Source organism: Dasypus novemcinctus, chromosome 13 (assembly GCF_030445035.2).
Source record: "Dasypus novemcinctus isolate mDasNov1 chromosome 13, mDasNov1.1.hap2, whole genome shotgun sequence".
Classification (NCBI taxonomy): domain Eukaryota; kingdom Metazoa; phylum Chordata; class Mammalia; order Cingulata; family Dasypodidae; genus Dasypus; species Dasypus novemcinctus.
Window position 1 is genome coordinate 72,641,702 of NC_080685.1, and position 23,918 is coordinate 72,665,619.

The window sequence follows — 23,918 nt, forward strand, 5'->3', positions numbered from 1 at the left end:
CTGGCTTAGCAAAATGGTTCTTCTTCTGGTGTTGCCTAAGGTCACTCTCGTAGCTGCAGTTACCTATCAGACCACCTGGGTCTAGGTTTTTCGAAGATGGTCTGACTTGGCTCATGGCTTTTACTGTCTGTTGGCTATTTAGCCCAGAAAACATCAACTGGATTGACTCTTATCATCCTCTGTTATAGTCTAGAACTGACTTCCTCACAGAATAGTTTTGGGTCAGTATCAAGGCAAGCTCCAGCACACAAGTACTTTGTAAACCTTTGCTTACATAGTATTTGCTGATGTCACATGTATTCATTCACAGTCTAATGTATTCTCATTAGGTTTCAGGCAAGTGAGAATAAATATTAGATAGAAAGATATATTTACAGAGCAAAATTGACCAATATATGCAAATAAAGAAAGAAAATCAGTGCACTATATACATTTTTAATAACAGATTATTTAAAAGGTATAGTCAGTTATCTATGTGGGCTTTTTTCCTAATAGTGCTAAAATTGCCATTGAATTTAAGTACAGAAATATCATTTTAAATTATTTTTTACAATTGCTATTTGACTGTAGATGTACTATTTAAAATCTCTGAGTGTTAACTTTTCAAATTGTTATAATAATACCATCTTTGGAAAGCTATAGAAAGAAATCACATATAAAAATAAGTGGAAGGTCTTCACATGTAAGTGCTACAGCAAGAAGAAAAACTCTATTTTTGTACGTGAAGGTATTTATAAATCCTAAAATACAATGGGGAATGCATCACTCATGTATTTACTAGTTCTATGGAATTTAAGAAAATTTTTAAAAACTTTAAAAGTAAATTAAATTCAGGGATCATTTTAATAGAATAAACTACTTAATTTGATAATTTCTATCTTTCAATTCAAAGTTTATTTTTTAACTTTTTACATTGTGAAATATAAAATGCATGTGGAATATGGATTTATACATATACAGTCTAAAGAACATAAGTATAATCACCACCCAGATTAAGAAATTGAATGTTGTCAAGATAACAGTGAACCCTACTGTAAACGATGGAGTATAATTACTAGTACAATTATAAAAATGTTATTTCATGGATTGTAACAAATGCACCACACTAATGCAAGATGTTAATAATAGGATGGCAAATAGGAACTCTGTATTTTATGTATGATATTTCTGAACACCTACAACTTCTCTAATAAAGAAGAATATATATTAGAAGTCCCCACAGATTTTTTTCTCCTTAAATCCTACCCCCCCTCCCCTCCACAACAATAACCATTATTCTATTATTCTAACAATTTCTTTGTCAAATCCTTGCTTTTTAAAAAGATTTACCCATAATGTCTATAACTCTAAACACTGTAAATTAGTTTTTCCTGTGGTAAACATGTTTTGTGTTTTGTTTCTTTCATTTAACATTCGTTATAGGACAGTCATCTATGCTGGTACAGATAGCTATATTCATGTTGGTTGTAATATACCTGATTTGATTAGCATTTTTGTATGCTTAATGATTTGTGTGTTTTTTAAAAAATCCATACATATCCAAGATTATCAAGGCATATTCCTGTTTTCTTCTGAATATATGTTGGCTTTTCCATTTAGATCCTTACTCCATGTAAAATAGACTTGTATGGTTTGAGGAAAGAATACAAGTTTGACTTTTTCTGTAGAGATACCCATAATAAATAATGTAGCATTATTTATTCCAAAGTCCCCTTTCCTCCCACACTTTCGGTTGAAAGTTTTTCTTATATCTATAAGAAGGGTCCATATATTTGTGTATCTTTTTCTAGCTATCTAGTGTGTTTCATATTTTAAATTTAATATTTGGCAAGGAACATAACCATACAGATTAGTAAAGCATTGCATTTTTTTCTCAACTATCTCTTGTACTCACACAAGCATACTTAAAAATTTGCTGTGGGGAAGCAGGATAAATTAAAGTAGTATGATATATCTGTATAGTATTTTGAAAGATTATAAGAAAATCATTTTTCCCATCACTCATTTGTAAGTAGTTAACAAAAATTAGAATTTATGGACAGAAAGAGAAGGACTTTCACTTTCTATCATCACATGTGAAGTTTTAATACATTCACATATTTGAAATGTCCCTTTTCAGAATAATAATCACTGGTCTAGGGCTTTAGACTTCATACCATTGGTTCAAGATAACTTTGTTTAAATATCAGTTATTAAGAGCGAGTCTCTTGTCCAGGTAGAGATTTCCACAGCCTGGAGGAAACCAGGGATTTCCTAGTAAGCATATTTCCTGAAGATGTTCTTAGAAAATAATAGTTGCAATCACAAGGGCCTATCTTACGAAGGAGATGAATGGGTTCCTACTCCATGCTTTAGAATGGGTAGAATTTCTTAAGGATTAGTTCATTTTCTAAAGTAAAGAACCCTTACTTTAAAAGCCCTATGTTTAACTTATATTATCAATTTCTGTCTAAGAGAAAAAAGTGCCTAAGATCCAACTTTTAATATAAAACTTAGTAACAAGTTAGTGTTAAAATTCATATTTTAAATCTTATATAACTAGAAAATAAGGTCAATTTTGAAGTTGGCGCTCTAGATTTCTTATATTTCCGTAATGATTCTAGCAACTGGTTCTGCTCAGTTACATTTAAGATGGGGTAAAGGGAGAAGGAGATTGTAAATCAATTGAATTTTATAATTTTTTATGGATGCGTGTTATCTAAAACTTATCCTCAATTAATAAGCTAAATAATTAAAATGGCATATAAACTAAATAAGTAAATGTTTTGTCCAGTAATTAGAAATCACTTTTGGAAAAAAAAGTCAGTTCTTAATTCATAACATGGTTTCAGAGGTAAAATCTGAAAATACTTTATATGTACATTAATATTTAAATCACAAATACAAACCTCATTGTTTGACTAAAATTCACCTTTTCAAAAAAAAATGACATTTTTAAAAGCGCTGCTTTTGTTCATAGCAATGTTGAGTTGTTAGGATTTGCATATGGGGTAAAAAGGAAAATATTTTGCTGATGAACAAGATAAAATAAAGAAAAACAACGGAAAGAGATTTGATCTAATTATTTTAACAGGCTTAATACATTTTATATTCATAAATAATTGTGTTTAGGAAATTGTGTCAATGCAATATAACATACATGAAGGAGCTTAGATAATAAATTCCTATAGATATTTAAAAATTATGTGGATTTTAAAATGATAAATCAATACCTAAATATAGAAAGTATTTATATTCCTTTAAGGTGTCTAAAATATTCACAAATTCTGTATTTTAGAGCAAACATTTGTGAAAGATTAAGTGACAAATAATCTTTCATAAGATAAATATTAAAATAGCAAAATATACCACAAAGCTATTATAATTCCTGAACTTAGGATACTCCAATCTCTCAAAACTAAGTTGACTTCATTTGGAAAAATAGAATCCAGAGATAATAATCTATTGGTAGATAGATAGATAATAAAGGAAAACTAACTTTCCCTGAAATTTAGGGAAATATTAGTTGGAAATGAAAAAAACTCACTTCACAAGACAGAAGGAACCCTAATGATTACATTGTTCATTTTATAGCAACAAGAAATTATCATAGCATCATTAGGCAATGTTTAAAATGTTTCATAAGAATTTATAATTTATACAGGAAAACAAAACAAAATACCCTGTATCATAATTAATATACTTAATTACCTGCTTATTTAAATTATAAAAATTAAGATATAGGATATATGAGGAGCACAGAACTAATGAGGATCTTCAGGAACAGGATATAGGAGCCTTGTAAACAAACATCAAAACATTTTTTTCTTTTACTACCTTCATTACTATGATCCAAGAAATGGGCATAAAAATATGTCAAGCCCTATTTGCCACTCGCAACTGACAGACAGATAGGCCAAACCACAACAATGACACTTAAGACAACACTTCAGACCTCCTTATAAAGATGCCAACAGATCATGGAGACATGCTCTGACAGACTGCTTGACAGAATGTTAAAAATCTCCTTGCAGAGCTGAAATATAAGACATTCTCACAGTCTTAAATTCAAATAACTTCAATTTGTGAAGAAAAGCTGGCTAAACCAACCAAAACACACACAAAAAAGAGTGAATCCAGAATCAAAACATATTGACTATTTCTAACTGCATTTCAGAAACAAAATCATTAGTATTTGCCATTTTGTTTTGTTATTAGAATAAATCATTTTTTAGGGTTGTAACAGTATGCTGACTGCCTTAACTAAGGGATTTCTTATAAAAACACACTAATAATTGCAAAATGCACCACGGAACTTGTTCAGTATACTCAGTCCCCTCTGTAAATGTACGTTGCTGACTGGGTTTATATATTCCTCACAATGCTATATGAAGGACTACATAGAGACCTGAAGCACAGTGCCCTCTGGTGCACATGCAACATAAAATAATAAATTCTTTATATAGCATTATCTATATGGATACAGGACACACAAAATACAAAAGAAAACTGCCGCTATGCATAAATTTTAACTCTATCACTGGGAATTGTAAACTTCTATCACTAAGGGACAAACCAAACCAATAACTTTACCTAAAATATTCGTTATGACATGGATCAATGACATCTAATCCATCCAGGCAACCACTTGTACATTCCTCTGTTTAATAGATTCACTGGGCTTTGGGCAAGCAGGCAGGCATTGTTGGACTTAACATATGAATCCTTTTGTGGAACTCTTTCAGATTTCAAATATAGAAGAGTAACAAAAATTAAAGGTCATCTATCTTAATCCCCTCCTTTTTCTTGTTCTTTGTGCTCAAGTCCTATGTATCTGCTATTTCTTTTCATTATACTGTTGTTTCCCCCAGCTTCTGATGCACAATTACCTTCCCGGTAAAAGGTATGCAGCAGCTCTACTTCTCAGTGACTAGTAGAAAACAACATTTCCATTTAGTTTGATAATGGTAACATAGCCTGGAATAAGGTGGAAAAGAAAAGCAATTGAAGCAAATTCATTTTAAACTTTTGACTAAAGTGAGACACTCATCCTCAAAGTGCACTGACATTTACTTTAAGGCAGTGTCGCATTCTAGAATTTTGGAATGAGAAACAAGTGGTCACTGTTATCTATAGTTTCCATAATATGTTACATTCATAAGAAATACTTTAAATAATAAGAAAACATTACTGTGATGCATGGTAAATAATAACCCTTCTGATAAGAACCCTTTCCCATCTGAAACTTTCCCTTAAAGAAACTTCTCATTTATACACAACCTTCAAGGATGATATCTCTGTAATTGCTTTCCCTTTGCTTCATACCTGTATATCTTGTATCTTGTGCTAAATCCCTGCCGGCTTCTGTCCACAAAATCTGTGTATTCCTGTGAGCGATGGAAGGGTCCCTTATCAGAGAGGAGCCAGTCGAAGGGGCTTGTGGCATGCTGATCCGAAACAGCAGCAACCGCTAAAACCCAGCAATGAAGACTCAGTGCTATCCACTCCCATAGAGCCATCAGAGAGAACAATTCAGCACCAGCTCTGCTCCGCCATATCATGCTTCCACTGGGGATTTAGAGCCTTCATTCTCTTAGCTTTCCCTCAACACCTAGACAAAATACACAGGCAATTAGTTAGCCCCTAGAAGATTCCTTTCTAGAAATTAAGGTGTTGAGTGTCTAATCCTTTTCTTTTTTTTACCCAATACCATCTTTTTAAGTGAGATGATAAAAAAATTGAATATTAAGGAAATAAAAAAGATTTCGTTTTTGGTGGTGTCTTTTATACTTTCTGTCTTTTTAAAATTATTATTGGAAAAAAGGCAGAGTGAGGACTTCTAAAAATATTATCCAGTGGATCATTAAAGTCTATGGAGCAACAATCATAAGTTTCCATTAATATTCTTTTACTGTTTAAAAATGTCTTATAAAATTAGACAGTTTCAAAACATAAATTAAATATATTTAAATATTTCATAATTGTTTTATGATTTTAATATCTGGGTTTATTTATTTTACAGTTATTTTTAGAGAAATAGTTTAAAAATGAATTTAAGATACCCAGGAACTTATTTCCACAATCTATACATACCGGAACAAAACTTTAGGTCTAATAATAAATAAATATATACTTATATATTTGCATATGTATACATATAAATATGCATGTGGTATGGAGGGTGTGTGTGCGTGCATACCCAGATATTTTTTCTATTATTCCCTTAGGAACAAGTTGATTATTTAAACAGGATCATGATAGAATTATTTCTAGGATATTTAAAAGATTTAAATGTGCATTAGTGTCTTATTTATGAGGTAAATAGGCATACCTACAAAATTCATATGTACACATAAATGAAGACGATTTAGATTATTCATAAACTATAAAACAATATGCAATATTTTTATAAGTATCCAGAAATAAAGTAACACAAAATTTATTGCTAGTGAGATATGGTATAGATAGCTTAATACATGCTTCTCCTATATGCTATGCAATCTCTACAAATATCTGGATACAATTGTACTTTCCATCTTCATCCATATTTTCAAATGGTTTATAAGAGTAAAAAAATTCTAATAGAAATATTGTTTGTGGGTTTTTTTAATTCAGCACAATCCCTTTAGAAAACAATCAAAATACACAGTATTAAGTAAAATATTTAAATTACATTGGTTACCAGATTGTCCGGTGTTTCAATGAGGAAACTGAGAATTTTCATTAGATATCCTAGATATAACCTTATATTTTTCAATTTAATAGTAAGCAATTTATATGAGAGGTATAGGACAATAATTTCGCAACTATAAAGTACCTAAAAACAATGATACAATGTGACCAACCAAAGCCATCAGATTCCTTTTACACAATTGAAAGGATATTATGCAAACATTATATGAATTATCCCACTTGACGAATTGCCCCACTGTGGTAAATAAGGAATAAGCTCTTTTGTAAACAACACAGGACATCATATAAGTAAGGACATTTTAAAAAGGACTTATCATAACAAGAGATAACATGATTTAAGAGAAAGGGGTTCATGTAGGAGCTTGGAAATTCTGGACTTTCTATCAATTATTTGTATAAATTAGCCATTTTCAAGTAATTCAATTCATAACTTCCAATTGTGAATAAGAAAATAAATATTTTAACAAAGTAATTGTTTTTTATGTGAGAAATATATCATTTATTCTTTTGAAATATAATTTATTTGCTTTCATAAATTAAGAATTATTATTATGTGTAATGGTATAGTGTAATCCTCTTACAATTAATATTCTTTCTTATCTTTAATATGCACACACACATTTTTATTAAGTTGATCAAATATATTGAAACTAGAAACACTTAATTGTTACAAACCAATTGCATTTTCTTACTTTTAATAAGAAATTTTGTTTCTTGCACAAGTAAAGATAGAATAAATTATTCAGATGAACTTCCATGTTATTATCTCATCTAAAGGAAACAATTTTTAATGAAATTATAAACAGAATCATATTTTCTCCAAATTCCTAAACAACCAATATGGCAAGTTAGCATCCAGCAACAGTATTAAGAGATTAAGAGAATGGGTTCCGGAGGCAGCCTGCCCATGTTCAAGTACCAGTAACTCTGCCGTGAGCTGTGTTATCTCAGGCAATTTGCTTAATTTCTTTGTGCCTGAGATTCTCCAACTGTTATAGTGAAATAACTCATCAGTCTCTTTCAAAGATTAAATTAGTTAATATTTGTACAGCATCTAGACTAGTGCTTAGCATGTGGTAAGCAAATGAGGAGCCTTCCAAATCACATTTCATAATGATATAACGTCCTTATAAATGTATGCCATAAAATTAAACCCAAACATCTGTTAAGGCATATTATTTTGTAATAATTAAAGTGTTATAAAAATAAGCTACAGTTGACCTATATGACATTTAAAGGACTCATCTGAAATGACACAAATTTTCAATATACAATGGCCCAGAATCACTGTTTTTAGTCATTTTCTTTACCAAGTATATTGAAGATGCTTCATAGTCCTCTATTTCTTCATCTTAACATATGGGAAGATGAGTTTATCTTAAATTATTTGTAGGCGGGGCTGCCAAAAAATATTAATACTAGGTTTTAATCATTCCTCTTTTTTCTACTTCTACTTCTGGTTGGGTACATGTGTCCACCTCTGTTCAGAAACCAGATTTTCTGAAAGAAAAGTTTGTTAGAACATGTAAACATCAACTCTGTCTAAATTTAAATTAATTTTTGAGATCTCTCAAAATCACTATATTTGAAAGATCTTTTTTAAAAGATGTACAAGGAACAAATTCAGATACTTCAAAGAAGTCCCAGTCTTTGAGAATTTGCTGTAAGAAAAGTAAGTGCTAGAATCCTAAAGTGAGGATGTGGGATTTTAATGTTTCTCAATACAAGTGGTCATTAGACATAATATTTACTAAGAAAAGGTTTCATTCATCTAGTTTGTCACAAAAGCTGGTAAATGACATTTGAATGTCCCTTTATATGAACACTAATTCTTTAATTACTGCTGAAAGGTCTTAATTGGTTCTCTGATTGACTGGGTTAATAATCTTCTCTCTCCTTGAGATTGTTTTCAAATGTAGGTTGCCAAAGATCAAAAGTAGTGAATAGAAAGAAGCAACAGAAAAGGTAAATAAATTTTAAAAGTAATGAATAGAGTTCATTTATGTCCAACTAGCTTTGAGAATATTTGGAAGTGCTACTGAGCTAATAGGCTAAATTTAGAAGTATTGCCAAGTAAAGAAAATCAAAAGTTTCAATGAAAGGAAGTAAAAATTATTAAACCAAGAAGTGAATTTACCATTTTTTCTCCATCGAGTGCGGAAAAGTGCAAAATGATCTTAAACTTACTTTTCCAGAGTAAGAGATATGTGACCACTTGAGGAAATGACAACAGCAATAATCAGTATCTACTGGACGTATTTTGTAAAGAGAAAATGAAATTGAAGAATAAAGAGAAAATAACATGAAAAGCAAAATGAGCATGAGTTCAAGTTTAAAAAGTGGTATTAATCAAGTTTTCCTTTTCATGAAATAGAAGGAAGCAGTAAATATTTAGATATGCTTACTCTATAAAAACAGACATTTAGTATATAGTCTACTCTTCTGTTTATGAAAAATTCCTTTTGATAAAAATAAAATCCAGCATGAAGACTGTCTCCATATAGTATACTATTTGCAAATATCTGTTGGTCCTGAAAAATTTGTGCATTCTAAAAGAAAACGATGTTGCATATAATAGGTTTTAATGATATATATAATGTATATAACATATAATATATATGAAATAAAATATATGTAATCTATACATAATGATTCCTCCTTACTAATTCTCTCTAATTCTATTCCATAGCGGTAGTACCTTAGTTTATAAAAAATCCTGGTATTTTACATTCATAAATATTCAAATTTGTAAAATAAACTATAATTCCCATGATATTAAAAATACAAAGGCAGGGATCCCTGACTTAGAAGTTCATCTTTTAGATCACATTATCTTGTTATCCAATATCTATTTGGATGTTCACATACTAGTTACTATTTGTTATCCATTAACATTACATAATATATATATAAACTTTTTATGTTTTTATTTTTAAAATTTTCCCTGAAAACATGCCCACAATATTTTCCCAGGGAAAAAAGCCATCTGAGATCTTGTATATGCAAACAAGTTTCATAAAATAATTATACCAAAGACTTTTTTTTTTATTTTGTAAAATGTAAAACCCATAAAAATTGAGAGAGGAGAGAAAAAAGGAAATCCTTCAGCTAGACCCGCAAATTGTTTATATTGTATGTGGATGTGTATAAATAGTAAGAGATTTATATAGAAGTTCAGTCACATTATTGTAGGACTGACAAGTCCTAATTCTATAGGGCACGCTGAAAGTTAGAACCTCTAAAATTTTGATGAATTCCCAGGAGAAACTGGCTGGTTGGAATAAAGATAGAAAGAAATTCTTATTTCAGTTCATCCCATCTCTGTCCCTTTCATGCATTGCTTTTGTTCATAAAAAATTTTCATAAAACCTTGTTGGCTTTGCATCCAGTTCCAGAGGGTCTAAACCAACCACACAAAAGAATCTTCCACATAGCCTTCCAAGATAACTGCATTTCCAATGCTGATTTCTACTAAATTGACTGACTGGATCCATGATCAGCCACACCTCCTTCAGCAGAGGTGTTCAGTTAAGCCCTCACATGAAACCCAATTCTCTGGGGACTCACTTCCCAGAAGTTCAGCGAGGTCCTTGATAGAGCCACTTCTGGCTCTATATACAGAGCATACTATATTAATAGGTCATGAATTTTCAGTATCATCAAGTTCTGGTTGTGCTTGAAAGTTCAGTCCTCTGTTTATCTCTTTCCTCTCACATTCAACTACAAGCTGCAAAGAGAAACCAAGATCCAGTTTCCACACACAACTTGGAAAACTCCTCAGCTAAATATACAAGTTCATCACTTACAAATTTCACTTTTAACCTGACATCAGAATACAATTGCCATGTTTTCTCCTACTTTATTGCAAGGATAGATTTCTTCTAGTTTCCAAAAACACATTCACCCTTTCCCTCTAAGGCCACATTGGAAGTATAATGAATGTCCATATTTCTACCAACAATCTCTTTAAAGCAATCTAGGTGGTTTTTTTTTGTTTTGTTTTTTATCAAACACCATATGATTCTTCCACACCCTGCCCATTATGCATTCCAAAGTCATTTCCACATTTTTGTGTGTTTGCTATAGCAGTACTCCACTTGTGGTATCAAACACTGTCTTGATTTACTGGAAACTGAAACAAATACCATAAAATGAGTTGGCTTAACAACAGGAATTTATTGATTCATGGTTTCAGTCTAGTGGGCTTGTTTCCTCTCAGTGTTTTATCCTCAGGCTGGCTGGCAATCCTTGAGGTTCCTTGGATTGTTGTCATATGGCAATACACACCACAACATCTTCCATCTCCTTTTTCTTCTGGGTTCCATTGACTTCCAGCTTCTGGCTATTCCCCATGGCTTTTTTTCTCTATAGCCAATTCCCTTTGTTTAGAAGGACTCAGTTATTTTTGATTAAGGCCCACCCTCATCTATTTTGGGTACACCTTAACTGATAGTACCTTCATAGGGCCTCTTTACAAGGGCTAACACCCACAGGACTAGGGGTTGGAACATGAACATTTCTTTTGCGAGGGACATGATTCAATCTCCAGAGTGTGCTCTGTCTCTCTTTCCATAAAGTGTTAAATATTGAAACAGGGATTAAGGAAATTTGCCTAAGGTTATAAACCCGTTCTCCAAATCCCTTGTCTTTAGCAAGCACTACACTGCTCTATAAAACTGCTCCCTAACATTAATGGTCACTATTATTGAAAATGATACATATAAAAGAAGAATTTTCAAAATGAAACCATCAATGCACAAATGACTACATTCCTTAAAAAGCCATAATTCTTTCAAGTTATTTAGTAGAATATATTATTCCATTAAAGTATAAATATTAGAATTATTTATTATTATGAGATAATATAAAATATAATGTAAACATCAATTAAATATTTAACATATACTATATTATACTTATATATTATATAACATTATTAAAAATAAATTTATAATATTTTTTGTAGTTTGTATCAAACTAAATGCTGGCTTTTAAATAAATATGTATTTTTTAAACACATAATTGTGTGAGTAAATAAACTATGGATGATTTTAAAATATTTTTACTATAAAACTGAAATTGTTTTCCACATAGTTATTCATCATTTATATTCTTATTTGGTAGAATTACTAATGTAGAAAGCCAAAAAGAAAGAGTAACTATCGATTGCTTATGGTGTGCAAAATACTATGATATGGTTCGAGATGTTGGTGGGCCATAATATCACTAAAAATATGACTTCAGTCTTCAGGAAGCTTTCAATCAAGTGAGGAAGGCAATTTGTAAGGCAGACAACACTACCTACCATCATCTCTGTTTTAAACCCAAATATCTGCCAACTAAAACTCAATTTTCTTCAAATGAAAGTAATTTTCTTTCCTCCAAACATTTTTCTCTTCATGACTTTATTACTACAATAAATGCTACTTTCATCCACCTAATTCTTTAAGCTGAAATCCTACCTTCTTCCCACTCCTTGCACATGCCCAATCAATTTTCAAATTCTATGTATTCTTCCTTCTCAGAATCAAATATCTCCATCCCCAAAGTTACTTCACTGGCTCATTCTATATCCTAGCCATTACTATGATTGACTTTAATCTGGATAACTGCAATCTGTAATAGTTTCAAAATTGGTCTTCCTAAGATCCATGTAATTCTCTCTATTCTTTTTACGACAGTCAAGAGTTATCTAACTAAAAAGTTCTTTATCTTCACATATGTAATTGCACCCTTTCCCTCAGGATAATATTCAGACTCTATAAAATAATTTTGAAATAACCTTGCCCTTGCTTAGCCATTCACCAACATTTTCCCTTTGTGTATATGCCACCATCCAAACATTAACTCTATGCTTCAGCCATGATTTTCTTCTAAATCATCTCACTTTCTATCTCTCTCCTGCTTTTGCAGTTTCCTGGGCCCGAACACTATTTCTACTAGGAGCCCCTCCCTTGTCCAATTTTGACCTATCCTTGAAACCTTAGCTTAGATTTTCACTCCTTCTGAAAAGCCTTCTGTTACCTTTCAAGGTTGGCTGGTCATACTTTAGGTTCCCATTATCTCACTTACTATAACACATTTACACTGCACATTAATTTGAATACTTTATTTGCTTGCTTTTCTTCTCTTCACCTCAACTAGATTTTGTTTCCTAACTTAATGACTGTGAATATAGTTAGCAGAGTGCCTGAAACAAAGTTACTTAATAAATGTTGCTTGAGCAAGTGAATAAATGAATAAATATGTACTAAAATGAGGTATTATTAAGGAGAGATGGAGGAATTTAGAGAATTTAAGAAAATTCCTAAGTGGAAAAATAGGAGAAAGATTTATAGAGGCGTTTCCATTCAAGCTAATCCTTGAAAGATGACAATAGCTTAGCTATTGAAGAAAGTGGATGAATGGAGTTCTGAGGTAATGACACGTTCATAAACATAAATGACACGTTCAAGTTGAATCAAAGCAAAACATTATTAACATTAAAAAAATTCATGAAAGACAAAGATACAAATACATCATTATTAAATATTAGTTTTAGGCCCAACGATAAGGGATTACAATGATCTTGGGTATGACTATGTAAAACTAAGATCCTTTTCACTCATATTCTAGTTTTTTAGTTACTAAAGATAGATGAAGTATGCAAGATTTCACAGATAAAGTAAAACATAAATCTTCTCAGGGGAGCACAATATATGTTATACTGTGTTGCCAATCCTCTTGAATTTGAAGAATAGTAATATAGAAACTGCAGTTAGATAGCTTGCTCTCTCTTTGAAACTTCATATATTAGGGATAACCTATCTTAAGTTTTCCCACACACCCACCACCATAGGAAATAAAAGACAATGAGTTTAATGTTCTTTGTATTTCCCTCACAACAAAATTAACGTATTTGATCCTTTATGATAACAAATACATCACCAACATTAGCTTAACATCTCAGTAACCTCAGTAACAATGTGGCAAAAAAATTATCATCCCCACTCATTATTATTCCTATTGTACTACATTACAATATAATTAGGACTGAATACTGATTGAAAGTTATTTATTAGGATATTTGCGATCATTCTCATGAAATACTCTTGAATAAAATAAAAATTTTAAATGGACAACGGAAACAAATAGAAGTAAAAAATAAAATAAAAATTGAAAGAGAAGATTTTTAGCTCAGACTATTGTAAGCAAATGATTAGAGTAACTATATATTATACATTTCCACTCACGGTCTGTTCTATACATTTGTTTAATGTTTTCAATGAAGCTAAAAGTTGAAATCAACCCAACGATTTAATTTTTAAAATATTAAAATTTGTACTATAGACTCAAAAATTAGAAAACTAAATTTTCTCAGACTATATGTATTATTAATTGAATTATAAAGTATAATGATAGGCAGATTGATTTAATTTTCCTATCTGCTCTTAATAGAAACTGCAATATTAATCCAAAAGTGTTGATCACTCAATTTTCTTTTTTTTTTTAAAGATATATTTATCTCCCCCCTTCCTCCCCCTCATGGTTTGAGCTTACTATCTGCTCTGTGTCTGTTCATTGCATGCTCTTCTTCTTCTATGCGCCAGGAACTGAACCTGGGACCTCCCTTGTGGGAGGGAGGCACGCAATGGCTTGAACCACCTCCAATTCAGCTTACTTCTTACTATACATTTTTTTATGGTGTTACTGAAAAAAGTTATACACTATATGAGTAACAGAGTTGGTATTTCACAAGGGGAGACATAATGAAATTTCAATGAAAGGAGATGACTTGCAATATTTTGCTGAAATTCAATCACATATTTTTAATTAAGGTCATTTTTTATGTTCTCACACCTACCAGATAATGAAAATGAATATGAAGATCATTTTTAATAAGTATTATTTTAAGGGACAATAGTGTGAGAATTTAGGACTATAGCTTAAAAAAATGATAAACCCATTTAACAGGAAAGATCCTTGGATTTTAATTTTAAAAATATTAAAATTATTAAATCATTCTTTTCATAGAACAGCAGGTAAACTCAAGCATTAAATTTAATGGCCATATTCAAATTTATATGACTAGCATAATATATCAGCTTTATACAGGCATTTACCAATGGATTTTGCTTTTTGAATATCCACACTCTATATAGTCAAATTAATAAGAGAATGAAAGCCCTAATACTCAATGACTTATATCATAGCATTAATTGCATATTGTAACTGCTTTTGTCAAATATTTATGATTCTAAAATTTTAGACTTCAAATGACATAAAATCATCCTTCCTTTCATTTAGAACTTGTTTATTTAAAATTAATATATTTTAAAATAGCTAAATGGTGTAGAATTTGGTAATTTACTATGTAAAAATGTCAAGTAATTCATCAAGGTATAAAATCCTTCAGACTTTACATGTGTGCCATTTTCCATATAAATTAATAGAATTTTGTCATTCTCTTTGTACTCCAATAAGTATATAAAGAAATGGTTGCTTTAGCTCTGGCTGTGCTTTGTTGAAATAAACATTATCAAGGAAGAATGGGAAGTAAATCACTCTAACTTTCAGCTCTACAAATTATCGCTGTATATGCCTAGGAATTATTACAAAAATCAAACTTTTTCCTTATGCATTGATAATTCTTCCAATTTTCCTCAAATAAGTAAAACAAAATTGTGAGAAACCAAAATGTAGTGATAATCCCTAAGACAAAAAGATACCATTACACTCCAGCCAGCTCATAAACCTGATATTACCCAATGGGGGACTATAACTGAATGAAATATACCCTTATTTGAATTATCAATTACTTTTGAATTTTAAAGGCCAATGTTCTATGGATTCATCACTAACTTAAAATTCCTTTGAACTTGATAGGTTGTAAATTATTAAAATAATTATAGAGTGGATGGCTCTCCACTCATGATTCTTCTAAAATTTCACAATCTATTTCTATTACCCTTTTTAACAGCTTTGTTCATATGACCAGTTTATGAATGACCTGCTGACCAAGATAATATTTTATGAAGCCCTGTGGTCCCTTATACTGAATATATTATCTTGCATTAGTAAGTTTTTGATAAATATACACTGAATTCAATTTCCTTTACAAAAGTTACTTTATGGGCTGTATCATTATGTCTGCTTATACTACCAGGAGATTAACATTATATATAAAGTTACGGGATGCATTATTACATTTTTGTTCTCTTTTATTTTTTTCTCAAATTTAATAAGCTTCCTTGTTTTAAATCACACTGTAAAGGTTAGGTCCATCTTTCTAGTCATTTAACTCTGTTAAACTTGTATGGCAGAGGGTCCTTCTTGTTATTTATTTTAGCTGATCAGGCAAAGCAGTGCCTCTGACTAACAGCTTTAAGTGTTTTCCATTTTAATGAGGGTTAGTATTCCTCTGAGGAATATATACTGCAGAGGGAACTAATCTTCTGCTTGATCCTGTCAATACAATCTTGTCCTACCAGTAAAGACAAGTTAAATACTACTACCTAATGGTGGGATTCATTAGAAAGAATGAAAGGAAGAAGGTGAGTTCCATTCCATAATTCTGTGCATCCTATGGGGGAAATTATTGCTAAAAATCTCAAAATACCGAAGCCATCTGTATATCTGATAAATAAAAATGATGAGAGTGTTCCACATAAATGATCACATAACAAAATATCTTGGTAGGATCCAAATATTAGTAATTTTATTTCAGAAGTTCAGTGCAGCATATTCAGATTAGTATATTTAAATCAGAAAATCTACATGTAAAGTACAATATAAGGAATGCTTCAGGAAATTTCTTACAATTAACATCTTATATTATCAAAAAGATGAAACAGAGGACCGTTCAAAATAAAGATTAAAAAAATCTACGTACAGGAGGGAATGGAAATAATAGTTGCTATTATTTGGACCATAAGATTCTGCCTTTTTTGGACATAGTCCAAAAATGAAATGCAGTCTAGTCTATCAGAAGATTAAACATTTCAGTGTCAATTAAAAAAAGCATTGTCACATGAATCCCAATTTAAAGAAAATCTAAGAATTTGAGCAATACATGTAATTGAAAAAACTTTTATTCAACATAAACTGTATGTCCTATGCAAATACAAGATATTTAGTCTTGACCTTGCCTTTATGGACAATGTTTTCAGTTACAATTTTGCTACATTTTAGAAATGCTGTATTTTTACAGTGATCCTGGAAAAAAGTAGTAGTATAACAATGACATTTTGTTCAGCAAAGATATTTATACTGCTGAAAATAAAGGCTTACTACTGTATTCTACAAGAAAGACTCACTAATGGGATGAAGTTAGGAAATTCTGGAGTTGGGTAATCAAATGGACAATAAATCTCTTGATCTAGATGGATCTAAAACTGACCTTAGAGTTAACAAGGCTTACTAGTTGAAAAGGAGCTACATAATTAGGAGTTATTATATCAGAAACATAAAGTGTAGTATGTCTTCTGAATTCACAACAAAAGGATTATTATTTTTAAGGAAATTTCAAATAAGTTTCGGTATATTTATTTATTTTTAAAATCCTGATTAGACTATAGAAAACTTAAAATTAAAAAAAATAATAATAATCTTCATGTTTATTTTCCCATTTGTAAAAAAGTGAAAATGTTCAAACTTTTTACTTTGGAGTTAGAGTTTATAAATATTGCTAAAGAATCCTAAATGTGTCTTCTAATTCTGGTTATATCTATTATTCAATTCACAAGATAATAATTCCACTGTATGATAAAAAATATGGGGTAAGGATTTGTATCTATTTTGTTCATCCCTGTAAACAAAGTACCAACAACAAACTTGACACACAACAAACACTTAATAAATACATGAGGAATGGGAAAATTAAAATTTTCAAAGTAAATTCTTGTAATGTCAATCTTATTTTCTAATTAATTCTCATAACTAAAATGATAATTTATAGTTCATTGGAAATATTTCCATTATGAAGAAACTAACATTTTTTAAAAGAAACACAATAAGATGTCAACTAAGTCATTACTTTGGGAAATGCTATGACTTTATTTTCAGAACAGTCCAGGTTTCTATATTTCTCTTCAATACTTATTCTTTAATATCCTGGATAGAAAATATATTAGTTATTGACCTTTCTCTAGACTCAGGAATTTAATATCCCTCCTATTATCTAAAAGAGAGCTATATTTATAATATCAAAATTGGAGATGTGTGAAAATAAAGTGAGTGGTGAAGCATTACCTTTAAAACATTAAGCTTTACTGGATTAAAACACGCTGTACTTCAAATAGTAACACACATGCACACACAAATCTCTATGCACTTGAAGAGCAAGTATTAAATCTTTTGTTATATTCTCAAGGCCTTCCCCATTGCTCACAATTGATGAAATGAGACAAGACATTCAGCAAATACTTTTTAAAAATGTAGGCAAAAATAAAAAAAAAAAGAGGTAATTTATACAAGCAAACCAATCCAGTAACAGATATTTAAATAGGACAATTTCCCTTACAAAGCCTGGTGTTGGTAATATATTCCAGTTTAGCTAACTAATCTTTGTTCTAATAATAAACAATTGAGTTCACCATTTTTCCTCAACATAGGATCTTGAGAACACTTGATATTTTCAAGGAGCACTCTTGTCAAAACATCACTTTAACTTCTAAAATAGCCCAACCATCTTCCAACTCAGAGAGTTATGAAGAACTTAAGATATTAAATTTCAAGAGAAAGCCAAGATGAAAAATGTGAAAAATAATCTATATTCTTGAGGGTTCTTTTAGAAAAAGACCCTACCAAAATTGGAAGGCAATTAAAAGAATAAGTGGTAATCACTAGATCTGACCTAAGGAGACTATTGAATATTAGCTATGTCTAATATATCATTTATACATTAAGTATTATTTTTAAATGATTTTTGTCTGAAATTCCCAGGAATTACCTTCTGAACAACATTTGTCTGGTTTCAAATTCTGAACAAAACAAATTGTCTCCTTCAACTCAGACCTTTGTAAATTATAATCTAAAAGGTAGTAAAAGATGTAAAATGTGTATTAGTCTTGTGATGAAAGAATCTTGTGAGACTACAGTCAACTTTTATTTACCTGACTTACTCAAGCTTATTGATAAGAAAAAATTTTTAATATTTAATCACAACAGTTTATACTGGAGCTGCTGATTCTTACTGTCAATCAGAATTGATTTCCTTAAATAGCAGCTGCCCAAGCTGGGTTTAAATAGTGATAGCATCATAAATAATCTCTGTATTCATTCTGGCCCATCTCCATATAATTGTCATTTGTTTTTGTCTTACAAATTGTTTGAAAAGAAGATATCTTAAAATTTCTGCATTTCATAGACTCATGAAAGGTACAAATGAAAACCTACTAGAGTTCACTCTTAGAGGAAATGCAAATGCTTGGAGTCACTTTCTCCACAATAACATTACTATTCAACCATAATTCTTCATCTTTTAGCCAAAGGGTAAAGATAGCTATATATTAAAATGTCAATAATTTATCCTTGGTCTAAAAGTTTTCAAACAAGAAATAATGTATTGCAAAAGTGTATGAATCTTGGGAGGAAGAGGGCCTGTAAATCCATACACTATGTCTCCACTTAAAGGTAAGAAAGATTTTTAAAACTATTATTCAGGTCACAATTTTTTTTTTAAGATTTCTTTTTTAAATGTATGGTGCTCCTTAATAAAAAGGAGAAATAAATGGTCCTTTTTCTTAGCTCTGTAGTTCAACTCTACAGAGATGACTTCTCATAAGTTTACACTTAAAAAGTTTTGTCTTTAGTAGTGGCAAATAACAGGCTGAATGTGAAAGCACATACTCTATCACAATTACTTATTCAAGCATGTTTGTGAATAAAAATTAGCAAGCGTTGATAAAACTTGATTTGTAGTGAAATTAGTATTATATATTTTAAGGAACAATTTATTATCTAGGTGTTTGTTGCTGTCATAAATTGTTAATCGATAAAATTTTTTTCTTCTAGATTACTCAGTTTTGGAAGCTTTGGCCTTCTTCCTCATTATGTCCTCATTATAGGACAATCTTGAAAATAGTGTATACCATATTTTTAAAGTACACTATAAATGTGCATTTATATATTAATGGCCAGTCTAAATAAATAATGAGATAGTCTATTACCATACGCTTAAGTACATTCATTCATTCTATTTAATTTTTTTGAGTAAGCTAGTTTATTCCATATACTAATATGCCCTGTGTTATATACGAAAATGTTGAGAAACATGAATTTTCTTAAGCTAGTATTTTGAACAACTTTGCTGCATGATTTAATGGTTTTTCTTCTAAAAATTTTTATTGTGCTTATTATTATCTAGGAGGCGCTCATTTACAAAAAAGACTGCTCCACCTGCTTATAGACATATTTACAGGGTTGATTCCTCAAACTGTCAGAAATGTTAGTGCACTAAAGACTTGAAAATTGCTTGGAGATATTGTCTATCCCAGGAATTTCGTAATTGGATTAATTTTTGTTCTTATATTTAATTTAGCTGCAATAGAGGAAACTACTGAACACAGAATTAAACTGCATATCTAAAAGCAGATGCAAAGTATTGGGTTGCATGATGCACATATATCAAAGATATTAGACAGAACACAATTTTACTCAAACTACAAACCATATGGGATTTATTAATATGATACCTGAATGAACTCAAGCTTTTATTTTTTAAATTTGTCTTTTGATTTGTTTTTATGACTTTTTTTCAGACTGGTTTGTAATGCCATCTAAAATGGTTTAAAGAAAATATTTTTCCCTTGTGACAGTGAGTGTTTAATAAATCTATGAAGTAGCAGTGTGTTTATATACTGGCACTATTTGACATTGAGAAATCTGAAATGCATGCTTACTCAATTCTGGTCTTCCCAAGATTAGATTGTCTTTTAATAGTGCAATATTTTAGAAATTGCTTTTAAAATTAACAAAATGCAAGAGTCCAGAAAAGTTAATAAAAAACAGCTCAATCCTGATGAGGTTGGCTGATATTCACAGAAATCAGGAAGAATAAGTCTATCTATAAGTGTTCTCTCACAATAAATCTATAATGGAATTTAAATGAAACAGACCATTATGAAAGAATAATTCTTATATAGTAGAAAGCTACAATACATTTGAAGGTAATGTTCACATATTTATTAATTTAATCAATATATGTGTATTTTATAGGTTTAATTTCCTGGAACTATAACATGGTCGCTTTTTTATTAGCTGTTAAAGCAATTCATGTTCCTTTGGGGACCCTTAAAGGCATCTACATATGAGTGAATTAGGGTATAAGCATTAAAACAAATATTTCTAAAGAACATAATTACAAGTGAAAATAGGTCACATTAAGGATTAATACCTTTAAACTCTAAACATAATAAAAATAAAAATTTTGAACAATTATGAATTATAGTCAAGAAAAAACAATGAATATAGAAAAATGAGAATCTATTATGTTTCCAAATTTAGTACATTATATGACATTTTTCCACGTCTCAATTTACACTTTCTAAGTTAAAACTAAACATTTAAAAAAATCAACATAACTATTTTTTCATAATATTTAGTAATCCAATCAGTTCATTGGAAATACATTATTAGCTATATTTTTAACTGTGGGGAAACATAATTTTGTTACACAATCATACTTGGGCTGATTTCCATTATTAGAGCACCAATTAATTATTCATGATTAATTACTTTGAATATAAAATTGAGACATATTCCAGAATTGTTTGTATGAATGCTTTATTTCACATATTAGGTATAGAAGAGAGTGGATTCCTGCATTATGAAATAATAATCTATGAAGACTTTGCAACTAGATATAGTTCTGCAAATGTGTAATTGGATATAAATATTACTGAGACATCATCGAATATGAAATGATAGTGTTAAAAGTTTTAAAATGTCAATGACAAAGATATTTGATGACCAGTATAAAATGGTTACAGTGGCCATTTGATTCCTCTACCAAAAAAAAATCGGCTAGAACTTTCATTTATATCTTCCATAGAGAGGCCGTTACATTCATGATTAAATTTCATCTTCTTCTAGAACAGGATAAACATTTTTAAACTACCCCCTTCTAAGAATTAAGATTACCCATTAGCAATCAATAATATTAAAAAACAAAATTATTATTATTTTTTAGAATATATGAATTGTATACACCAAAATCAAATCAAACCTGTAGTGGTGCATTGAGAGAATGGTCAGAGGTATACGCCTAAGTGTGTAAATGAAATCAGCCAAGTAGTTGCTAAATTAAAAGACATACACTCAATGCTAGCTATCACCCCAATTATTTCTGATTATCTAAATATGTTTACAAAATCACTGGAAATTAAAAGTCTGTGTTTTCGTTTGTTTTTCAAGTATCTTCATTTTGAAAGTTGTTACATGGGACTAGTTTTATCTTATTTTCCATTAAGAGCAGACAGAGATCATCAGGGTGACAATATGAACTTCTAAGAAGTCAGACATCTATTTCATTAAATGACACTGAGAAGTCAGTCAAGAACAACTATTTTGTAAAAGTAGGATTATTCTCCCAGAACTGAATTAAAGTCAAGATAAATGTAATGTAAATAAGAACTAATGTGCTTTAGGAAGTATATTATTTCAAGAGTGTGTATGTGTGTGTGTGTGTGAGTTTTATGTACACTATATCAAAACAAAAGGAAGAACACTGATTAAACTTATTGTCATCAGGACACCATAGAATAATAAAATTTGACACTAATATTCTTTAAAAAGTTGAGGCAGCATCGCTTCTTTTATGGGAGATACAGCTTTATGAAAAGAGACACTAAAATTTTCAAACCTACATGGACCTTTTCCATAATATATTTGGTTTTCATAGCATTTTTGTCTTTTTAAAACATCCATATCTCCTATATCATTTTATCTGCAACAACTCTAAGGTAGATATTGTTATACCTAATATGAGAAATAACGAAAATAAGTGAAGATTGGTCAAGAAATCTTAGGTAGAACTAGAACTGATATTCAGGAAGCAATCCAAGATCCAATAGTGCTTTATTTTTCCCAATGATCCAATACTAGACAGTGGAAAAGAAAAATGTTGCATGTTAATAAAAAGTACCTCATTCATCATAAGTTAAATGACCAAACAGTTTTGGGGTTATTTTTTTAAGCAATAATAAATGTTTGCTAAATGTCATAGATTGGAGTCTTATCCCTGTTTGCATCTGAACTCTTTTAAAACCAATATCCAATGTCTAAACTACTAAAATTTTCAGACACTCTAGTCAGTATCTGCTTATTTTAAAGAAAATATAGCAATAGAGTTAAGTGAAGCATGGGTTGAAAATGAAGCATCAAAATTTTGAAATCCTACCACTTGTGTTCTTTGTAGTTATAGAGAGAAACACAGAAAAGCACTATGCTGAAAAGAATTTCCACTTTTATTTCAAGAACACACAAATCTAGAGTCATACCAATTACTCATTACAGAGTCCCAATGTTTATTTCCTACTTAGGTTCCCTTTACTTAGCTGCACTCTACCAAACATTTTGCATGAGGAAAATCAAGATGAACTGTAGTTTATAAATGTGTACATTTCTATTAGAATATAATGTTCGGTTTCTTAAAAGAAAATATTCCATAAGAAGATGGAATCACATAACATTATCTGATTAAAAGAAAAATTAACTATTTTATGGAAAAATTATTTAATTTAGAAAATATTATTAAAGCAATGTAGTTTTAAGATAAATACCAATTTCACCCACCCCAAAATGGACATATGCACAATTCCACAATAAATTCCAGAGGGTAAAATACAAACAGATTGAGGAAATAGGAATTCTGTGATGAATAACTTTCTCCAGTGGAGTAGAAACTACCTTTTGCATCCAACTAAGAAAAGCACAACTTTGGAATGTTATGACCCAAACTTGCAATTATTGATCAGGGATCCATATCAATAAAGGTAAGCACTAAGACTATTTACAAAGGAAATCTTAAAAGGTACAATTTCTTAGAGAAGAGAAAGTGATAGAGATAAATGGGATAGTTTTAGGACTGTATCTTAGTTATTTATTTTTCATCTCTCTATGGGAAATCTAGACTTCTTCAACATGTAAGCAAATTGAAACAAAACAACATAAATAATAATAACAAAACTTATTAAAACATTAGCAATTTGTTATGTCATTTTAAATGAGTTGTTTATTAAGTCTGACAGTGAAATAATACATCTACA

At 30.3% G+C, this 23,918-nt stretch overlaps 1 protein-coding gene across 3 annotated transcripts in view; it reads right to left on the reverse strand.

Moving 5' to 3' along the window:
* The window catches only part of BRINP3 (BMP/retinoic acid inducible neural specific 3), a 534,695-nt gene that overhangs the window by 505,785 nt on the left and 4,992 nt on the right, over positions 1-23,918 (reverse strand). For all 3 annotated transcript variants that reach the window (XM_023585227.2, XM_071207621.1, XM_071207620.1), the window contains one exon: positions 5,305-5,590. In XM_023585227.2, coding sequence (XP_023440995.1) covers positions 5,305-5,540 — 236 coding nt within the window. In that variant the 5' untranslated portion in view covers positions 5,541-5,590. The remainder of the gene's footprint in view (positions 1-5,304; positions 5,591-23,918) is intronic.